The sequence below is a fragment of the Crocuta crocuta genome, unplaced genomic scaffold (assembly GCF_008692635.1).
Source record: "Crocuta crocuta isolate KB4526 unplaced genomic scaffold, BGI_CrCroc_1.0 scaffold243, whole genome shotgun sequence".
NCBI classification, from domain to species: Eukaryota; Metazoa; Chordata; class Mammalia; order Carnivora; family Hyaenidae; genus Crocuta; species Crocuta crocuta.
The window spans coordinates 4159385-4169575 of NW_027529596.1; the positions used below are offsets into that span (position 1 = coordinate 4159385).

Below are 10191 nucleotides of genomic sequence, written 5' to 3' on the forward strand. Positions count from 1 at the left end.
AGAATGATACTAGAAGCAATGCCTCTTTAAAATGAAGGTGAAAATACTGAAATAAAAAGTTAAAAATCTTCAAAGACGAGGCAACTACTTCAGTGCATTAAGAGCGTAACTTCCGTTTGTGCACCCAAGAGGAAGGAAATAAAACTAATCCTAACCAGAATTTCTTGGTGTTGACACTTTCTGATCTGCTTCATCATTTTGGTTTATTTATATTTCTGACTCCCAGGGCTCTCAGTGCCCTGGGCTTCTGGGACCCAATCCCTTGTACCTTTTCTTTACACCTTCCCCCAAGCAACACCAAAACACTTCTGATTAATGTCAGAAACTTCTTAATTAACTGAATGTTAGCTGAAATAGATTTCAGGAAGTATTAACTGATCTACATCTTAACTCTTAAATTTCTTGTTTAAACTGTAGGGAAAGGTTTGGGCACCCTACAAACAAATGCGGTGCACCTCAAATCCGGTTTCTTTTTTCTTTTGGAGAAAGGGAGTGGAGGTAGTCATATTGGGGAGTATGACTGACAGAAAACGTCTTATATTCTCATTAAGGTAAGAAGGTTTATGTTCTCCAACAGAACGGTTCTCAGGTACAGAAGAACTTATCCATTTTTCTATTTTGAATTCTTAGAATAATGTCAATTCGTAACCCACAGTTGATATTCAACTGACGTTTGTCGAATTCAATCATCTTGCTTTGGATCTGTCAGGCGGACGGGAAGAAGGGGTCTCCTAGCATCCTCAGTCCCCTGAGATTTGTCCTTAGCTGGCATCCCTGAGAACACTCCTTAGATGGAGGCTCGGCCATGTCTATGAATCCAAATCCATCCTTGAGTTCCCTGGCATTCTTGGATTTGAGTCCACACTTAAATCAGTATTTAATGTCTTCATACTGATGTCCTAGAATGCCTTAATATTATTTCTATTATTTCCACCTCTGGTTCTGGGCTTTCCATTAAAAAAACCTTTGTCACAATGCACTTTCTTACTTCTTAATGCTGAACAACTGAGAAAAGATACAAAAGATATAAAATCCATCTTAACCAACAAGTCCCTTCCACCAAGAGTTGTAAAACTTTCCATCCACGTTTTTGGAATTATCTTTTGACTTTAACATTTTTTAATACATATTTTTTTTAATTTGAAGGAGAAGTTTTGAAGTTTCCCAAAAAACCCAGTAACTTTCTCACCAATTCAGTAAACCAGGTTACCAATTATTTTTTATTTGTATTGCACACAATATTTTACAGAAAAAAATAGAGAACCCCTTACTGTTAAATCAATTAATTACATGTTTTCTTCTGATTCTTCTCATACCTAAACTTTTACATAAATATAATCAGTACATAAAATAATTTAACACTTTTGAATCTCATTTAACATTTGTTCATACAATTTTACATATATCAATATCATTTAATTACTATATAACAGTCTATAATAGCAATATCGATACATCAAAATCTGCTTATCCATTTCCCAATTTGGGGGCTTTTTTTTCCTTTTTTTAAAAACCCGTATAAATGAGAATGCTAGAAATATCTTTGTATAAGTAGCTTCTTTTTCTTTTAAATATTTTCCTAGGCATATGCTGTTCAAACTGAGTTGATCTAGCAAAAAAGAATTGGTTACAGAGCTTTTGTTGTAATCACCTAAATAGTTCTTTTTAAAATTACTAATAATGCTACTGACATAAAGACACGTGAATTTTAAAATGTTTTGCTGTAATAGCATAAACCAGGTCAAAGTTGCTTCAATTTGCATTTTTAATACACTTAAATCTGAGTATCATTCCAAGAATTCACTTTTATTTGTAGCTTCTCATTTATACTCTATCCTTTCATTAATTTGCTTAGTAAAGAGTAGAAAGCCTTATGGATCTGTATCTACTTTTTAAAAAACATTAAGTACTTTATTCATGTGTAATACTAGTGGCTTTTTTTGAATCCAATCTTATCTTCGTTTTCCTCCTAAATTATTTAGTGTCCATTTTTAAATTTTTCTTTAGTTGATTTCACCTACTTTGCCAATAATCTTTTTCATTGCCATAAAGTTCCTTTTGTACTACTAGAATGAGAATTGTAGTCTTTTTATTTATACCCTTATAATCAACATTTTCATTCATCTGGAATGAATGGTCTTATCACATGTCAAGTGGGCCCAATTCTTTTTTCATACTAACATCCAGTTAGTCTCTCCACCAGTAATTATTCCACAATTATTTGTTTTCCAATTGGTTTACTCATCTTTAAATCCTAAAGTAACTTTTCTAAATATACTATGAGGCGGAGTAGGAAGTTCAGGGGCAAGACTCTCACTTTTTTTCCCTAAGTTAAAAAGACAAATCTATCTTTCCTTGCCTATTTTCCTACTTTACACAATTCTGTCAAATTATACAAAGCATCAGTTAGAAAGCTGAGTGGAAGGGTAGTAAATCTACATTACTAATGTCAGCTAGGGGCACTCCTTTGGATAGGATTTCATACACATTACCTAACTTAATCCTCACAATAATTTGGCAAGGTATTGTTCTATAGATGGTGAAATCATTTTGATAGGTCTACACCTAAGGACAGACCCAGTAAAACCACTCCACCACATTCAAAATACGTATAAAGATTAATACCAATTCTGTTTTCAGCAAGCTGTAAATTTCTTAAATCTTTGTCTCATTTTCCTCACCTTTTAGCCTAGTAACATCTGCATTTCTTATAAGAAATGCATGTTGTTCAGATCAGAAGATCTGATTTGACAAAGCATTACTTTGTCAAAACTTGGCCAAATTCCGCTGCCATGAACTCCATTGCTCTAAGCCATATTTTTAATGAATCCTAATCTTCACGTTCCCCTGATCTGAGAATAAGCTGAGACCGGAGTCTGGAACAAGGCTGCATGACTTCCATGAGCACGTCTCCCCTGCGGCAGGAAAGGCACGCTTCTAACAGTGAATGTCAGAAGAAAGACTGAAGTCAAGACAGGCTGGAGTCCACGGTTGGCTCTTCCACATCTCAGACTCTGGGCAAATTATTAATAATTGTCTTCCTTCTTTAAAAATCTATTCAATATCAGCCTCACAAGGTTGTTGAGAAACTGTCATCAGAGAGCACAGGAAGTGCCTAGCACATAGAAATGTTCCATTCCAGAACAAAAATTGCCTTTGAAGGGCTCGCTTCCTACAGAATTATCACTTTGAGGAACGGAAACAGGAGACTGAAGGGGAAGGCAGTTTACCTCTTCTCACAACTCCACAGGTTTTACATCTGGAGTACCACAGTTTTGGCTTCTGATGGTTCTAGAAAAAATGTCTCTGTTCCTTAGAAAGCTATGGATGGTTTTGAGAAACCATCTGTAATCCCAGGTTAGAAATGCCTCACTCCATTTCTTCTTAGGAATTTCATAACAGCCAATCTGAAGTACCTTTTCCTGGGGCAAGATATTTTTTTCCTTTTGGCCTGAGTTTATTGCTGGAAATTCTTTTCTCTTAGGTGCCAGCACAGGGCTCTGCAGCAATTTTTCCAAAGTATTAAATCAGAACTATTTCTGAAGCATTAAATCAGAACTAACCTTATCCTCTAGATTTCCTCTGGACAAACGTCCCAAGAATGAACTCTTCAATGACTATATGAACTCTCCAGCACTTTCTGTAATCTTCTGATTGTGGTGGTGTCCCTGCCTCATAAGTTAACAAGGGTCAAACGGGGAAACTGAACTACAAAGTGTATTGTAAACACCAGACCTTGACAAATAAAGGATCATGCAAAGCTAATCTTTTAACAAATGGCACTTGCGTTAAGTTGCTATTGCTACCGTCATGTCTGTACATTGATATTATATACAAAAGACCCATATGATTTACTGTATAACTATTCAGAGGTGATAGCAACTGTAATAACTGCAAAAGTAATTAAAATATTCCTTAGATATTATTATTATAGATGAATACAATCTGAAGATCATTAGTAGATACATATTACCTGCCTTTAAGCATAGTTGCTAATATGGAACCCTCACTTATACACCCAATACTAAAATAAAGCTAAATTGTCCAACAGTCAATCAATCAGTTACTGATAGGTTAACAAAGACACCCAATGACTGAATGTCTCAAACAGAATTAAAGACAACATCTGCATAGCATCCATCATATAACCAGTTCTAATTATTCATATAGGAAACTGTCCTTTAAATGAAAATACTCTGAACCAGGATGAAGGCCCAAAGTAGCATCTCCAGTTTGCTTCCTCCTAGTCTTCTTCAAGGTGCTTCCCTACGCTTTCTAGGTTGTTGCTTCCCTCAGAGGAGTCTAGTTTGGCCACGATTATGTTACTGGTTCCAGGAGCCTCTGGTTGTTTATCATCACCATCAAAGATAATGTCTTCTGGATTCGGAGGTGGGGGACAGAATTCTTCACTGGGAAAGATCTCCTGGAACAGTGTTTCAGCTTGCTTGACTGCATGCTCGTTTCCTAGTCCACAGTCAGGCCCAGAGCAGACGTAAACATTAGAAGGTAAGCCATGATATGAGCTTCTGCTGACTCCGGAGGAATCTCTCATATTAAAATAGAGAGCCCACAAGAGTCTTGGCTTTGTAAGTTCCTCCTCATCTATTGCTGCTTCAGTATATGGGGTGAATAATTTCTTCACCACCGGCTCTAAGTCTTCTCTTGCTGTTTTAGAGGATGAACAGGTCAGATGTACCAGATAGGTGTCTTTCATGCACGTCATGGTTGAGGAACATAATTCAGTGACACGAACGGCATATGTTCCTGATTCCGCTGGGGGCACTATCAAAACGGAAATCTGCTGATCTGAATCTGCCTTTAGTATAGACTGATCGGTAATGAGCACTGCCCTGGAGATCTGCTTATACTGTACATTTGAGCATGTTTTCTGAGAAAGGTAACTATCTTCCACAATAAAATATTTAGCATTTATTCTCTGACCTAAGTGGTCTATAATTGCTTTACAGCTTCCAGATTCTTTGTCAACTACAAGGCATTGAACTTTATGGCGAAGACAATAGATTCCACCAAAAACTGCACACATCCTGCAGAAACACTGGGGAATTTCTCCTTGGCCATATAAGGTAAATAAAAAGGGAGTATTGCCAAACCGTCCAAGACACCGAAGGAAGTTTTTCGTTGCTTTAAGGCCATCTATTGTACTGCAAGATGACTCTGTCATTGCAATTGAGTGCAGTACAAAATGCTGGAGGTTGGGAGTTAATTTTTTAGTTTTTAAGAACTCTGAAAATGAGCAATGCATGAAAGCTTGGTATTGGTCAGGGTGCTGTTCATAGTCTAAACAAAATGTAAGAAATTTCATCAGTATCCTCTTTTCAACCATAGTGAGTTGTCTGCTATTGAAGACATCTGCTCTGGAACAAGGCACCTGCTCTACTTTTCCTTCTCGAAATGCAAGAATCCTAGTGACGTTTTTAAACTCTGCATAACGACTAACACTTGACTTGATTAAAAGATCAATCAGCAATCCTTGAGAATACAGGAGCTTTGATACCAAATCAATATTAAACCTCCTGCTTTCTTTAACTATTTGAGAGTAAGTAATCCTATTTCTCTTTGGTTGATCACTGCTGACTTCCGCTATAGGTTTATTTTCTTCTGTATCTGCGTCTGAAGCTTTGTGTATACAAGTTTCATCTCCACAACACTTTTCTTTTGCCAAGGTGTCCTCGACATTGCTTACTTCTAGTGAAATCTCTCCATCACTTTTCGGAGTGTCTTTGGCAGGCATTTCGTCACTAGTATCAGATAATGAGTGTGTTTCTTCAGACAAATGTGCGGAATCCAGAGGCTTAGTGAGGGTATTCGACATCAATGAGGAAGGGTTTTTCTGGAGAGCAGCGGTCTCTTCGATTTTGTCATCCATTTCCTGACTGGCATAACAAAACACTTCTGTGTGTTGAATGGTTTCATCCTTCCTGCGCAGAGTGATGGCCTCTTCTGTTTCATGAATCAGGCCTTGCCATGAGGCGGGACTTTCTTCCGCAACATCACCGTTTTCCTGACACTCCTTCAACCAGGAGAGCAATCCCGAGAAGTTGAAACTGGCCCAGTTTCCTCCATAGTAGCTTCTTGAATCGAGATGCAGAACCCTCTGACCACATCTTGAACACGCAGCTGCGAGGATGGACTCAGGCAGACCTGTTCCTATTATGACCACGTCGAACTCTGTGGGGAGACTGTCCGCCATTCTGGAAGACAGAGCGTCTGCTGACAAGTGCCGGTAAAGGAAACGGGTATGAGTCTAGGCTGAGGGCTCAGCTGGGGCGTGAATGTGCCGTAATAAAGTCTCTCCTTGTGATATTCCAGTTCATCCCAGAAGTACTGAGGCTGCAGGTCCTAGCTGTTTAACTGTTACCCTTTCTTAATATTGTTTTCCTTCTAGGTCAGTAGCATATAAACACGATAAAGTATATCTAATCACATCTGAGAACGCTAAAACGGATGTGTGGTTTTCATGTCTGCATTTCATCTTAGCAGTAAATGTCAAAATGCATCACACATGCATTTGTGACTGGAACTCTTCTCTGAAAGAAGAAAATTCAAGAAAGAATACAATTGTAAACAATATTAAGAGAAAAGTGATTTCATGCAACAGCAATTACAATCCACTGGAGTCTGATTTGTTACGAGGACATAAAAGCCTCTCGGAAAGTAAGTCATTAAATGCTTTCTTACATGTTTTCTAATTTCTTGAAAACAGGGATTTACCCCCAAAATCACATAATGATAAAGACGGGATATCATAACGTCCCATAAAAATGAAGGACTCTTATAATACAATTCTATAAGTTTTGCTTTTTATGAAACTAATATTTGAATAGAACTATACAGAACTCTGATCTTAGACTATAAGAACTGTGTGGTTCCACCTGTTTATGGGCACGCTGTCATGATGAGGAATATTTCTGTGGCCAATTTAGTCAGTGCGTGATTTTAGAACAGCTGAATGAAAAGACATTTCCATGCCAAAACCACCCGTAGGACCTCGTGGCAGCATCACAAGGCTATTTCAAGTGAATTAACCAGTCAGATTATTGCAATGGGACTAATTCAGTAAAACAGCTAGCATTCTGAAATATTTAGGTGCAGAAAAGGTCTACTGAAGGGAACGTGCATTTATAACAAATCTTTATATGAACGTATGCACACGCGTGGTTTTTTTTAGGTGTAAACTAAAAAGGAGAATTCTTGCCTTTCTAAATTAAAATAGGTCCATATAAATAATACCTACTTCTAAAACCAACCAAACCAACAGAAGGTGACTTGCATTTTGCCAGACTCTGGCTCTGTGACCCTGAATCTCTATATCCCAAGATGAAGGCCTGTCTAAACATCCTCTGCCAACACTGACATGTTACTTGCTTTTCCTGAAGGGGTAGGAGGAGGCAGTGAAGAAAGGCTCCCCCGTTCACTCCTGGCATAACAGTGGTTGTAAACTATGCATAGAACATCTGTGTGGCGCCAGGTGTGGCTAGAAGTGCGACAGCGAAGGGGGTACAAGGTATCCTGGCCTGGCAGTCCTCAGGCTGACGCACTATATGCACCATGTGATCTATCAGCTGTCATCGTGCAGCTAGAGGGGAGGTCTCTGAGGGCTAACGTTCCCCACCAGTACGCTTACGAAATCTAGATCAGTACTAAATGGGCCTGCCTAGGCTAAGATGACAAATTACCTTGGACATTTATAAAGCAAGCCATTGGACCGAAAATTGGATTAAACCGACTAGTTCAACGAATGGACTGGTCAGTTTAAGTGAAGTGACGATCTCAACAGTCCTGTCTAGTCAAAGCCTCTGCCTCAAAAGCAGAGATTCTACTTGCTGTCAGCATTCCCTGAAAAAACAGGGACTGAGCACTGAATGAGGCAGCCGCCTGGCCTGCTCATACATGTATGTTAGCATTACTTACCCTGCTTTCTTCCAGCAGGGTGTGCAGAGAAAGACAGAACCCGGGAAGGTACAGAGGAAGTGTAACCACACCATGTGCTTATTACCGGCTTAGGAGACAGAGCGGAGGATACAAAGCATAAGTGCTACAGCCTACAGCTTCTAACCCACAGATGCCCAAAGAGTCCTCAAAATGCCAAGCACGTAGGACCGAACAACCTTAAAGAAGGTCACTCCTCCATGGCAGATAACAAAACTGATGGCAAGAGAGTTTCGTGCCTGGGCAACTCCACACAACCGGTTAGCCAGGCGACAGAGTAAAACCCATTCTCATGCCATCAGGCCAGGGGGCCTTCCACTTGACGGGGCAGCCTCCTCTGGAAACCTCCAGAGGGCAGAAACCTCTGGAGCCAGCAGCCACTTTGGGATGTTTAAGTTCCCTCCCCCAACAACACTCCACGCTAGTGCTCCCTCAGGGAGGGCAACGGGGGACACACACCCCTTTCTTCGACTTTAACTCTTATCTAGGAGCACGATCCTAGGAATTTACTTCAGGCAAAGAAATGCTCTTCATCTGGGCTAAGAACTGTTTAAGTTCCATCGTACCCCGACGTTGACTTGTCTCCCAGAGCTTAAACGCGTGTCTGTATCTCTTGGCCCACAGTTTCCACTTCTAATTTAAACACAGGGACAAAGTCGTGGTGGAAAGCAGTACTGTGTGCCCAGAGAAACAGAGCAGTCAAACACACCGTGTGGGGAATGTTTCTATCAGTCGTAGATAATCTCTTGTGACTCGGAAGGAAGGGACCTCAGCAGGGAGGGGAACGGAGGAGGAAGAAGCAATGGAGCAGAAGGAGGCGCAGCAGCAGAATAAGGTCACAGAGAGGAGAGATGGAGAGGGGGGATGTACTAATAAAGAACTAAAAAAAAGTACTAATAAAGAACTCAGCATACCCTGTTTTTACACCCCCAAGCACAGAGTCCGGGTAGAAACAGAACTTGCCAGCACAGAAAAAGCACTTCTTGGAAATAGGAAATTTCGTGTCTGTGATCAAAGAGCTGTAGCCCACCCCAGGGAGCGTTACCGATGGCACTTCACAAATAAGCTCCAACCACCCTCTTTCTGAAAACGTAGCCTGTCCACAAAACTGCCTGACAGGTATTTTAAGTTAGGATAAATAATATAATCACCTAGCCATCTACATCGCCACCTCCGCACACTTAACAGCCCCCTCCCAAGTTTCAAATCTTCGTATAAATGAAATTCTCAGATTAATACTGATTGAGGAGGGGGGAAGTAGTATTGGAATATTAGAATCATTGAATCAATCACACGAATGAAATCATGATTTCTATGACTTTCTTTTGTTTCCTTTAAAATAGCAAAGAGTGAGTTATAGCAAAGAATTGGGTTGGCCACAACACAGGAGACTGGGGATTAAGAAAATTTCTGATAATGCTACAAAGATTTTGTTCTCAAAAACCTGCCAAGATAAGAGCAGTAATAAATTATCAATACCTGTCAGGATTTTTTTTTTTTTTAAGGAACTTTAAGACCCGAGAAGTACACATTCTTATTTCACAGCTCCCACAAGTGAAATTCCTGGAGCACACACAAAAAGATACTTCGCAGGCTTAGAAAATCATGTCCTCAACGACAGGTCGCGTGGATCATCCTTCAAAATGTCAAGTCTCCGTGAGACCTGAATCTTCCAAGGGATTAGGAATATTGTTGAAATAGATCTTCATTTTAACAATCTTAAATTCTCCTTTAATGAAATCTACTGGCTGCACAGCTAATCATCTGTCCATCTAGGCTGGGGTTCCCTGAGCCACATGTGATCTCACCTTAGATCTGGGCATGCTGCTACCACTGAGGAGGTAAAACAGTAAAAACAGCTTGTGAGGCACAAGTCCCTTCGCACTATGACCGCCTGAACGAAGCCCTCTCACTTCCCAGGAGGCATTCAAAGGTTTACATCCGCTAACGAGCAAAATTGAAGAAAGGAGCTACACACTGCCACTCGGCTACATCTCTATTTCTCATTTTAGGAAACCGTGCTGAATGAACTAACCCTCTTCCCACCCCCTCTGCAGCTTTCAGGAGTTAGTCACTCTTTCTTGCCTCTGGTGACTCTACAGCCCCTCGCGTCTCCCCTCAAAGTGTAAAGCCGCTGCTGCGGGGCCTGTTGAATTGCGGCGGGAGGTGAAGACAGGAAGGAGACGAAGCGGACTGTGGGTGGAGGGCGTGGGGAAGGGGCTGCGGCTGGAGCCGGGCCGG

At 40.4% G+C, this 10191-nt stretch overlaps 2 protein-coding genes across 2 annotated transcripts in view; both read right to left on the reverse strand.

The window, feature by feature from the left end:
• OPN3 (opsin 3) overlaps positions 1–10191 on the reverse strand; it is a gene marked incomplete at its 5' end in the record, with an annotated part of 42081 nt that overhangs the window by 31663 nt on the left and 227 nt on the right. The gene's annotated exons all lie outside the window — the stretch shown is intronic.
• On the reverse strand, positions 1193–6508 carry CHML (CHM like Rab escort protein). The gene has a single exon (XM_077761801.1). The coding sequence runs from the start codon at positions 6209–6211 to the stop codon at positions 4244–4246; it is 1968 nt and encodes a 655-aa protein (XP_077617927.1). The 5' UTR covers positions 6212–6508; the 3' UTR covers positions 1193–4243.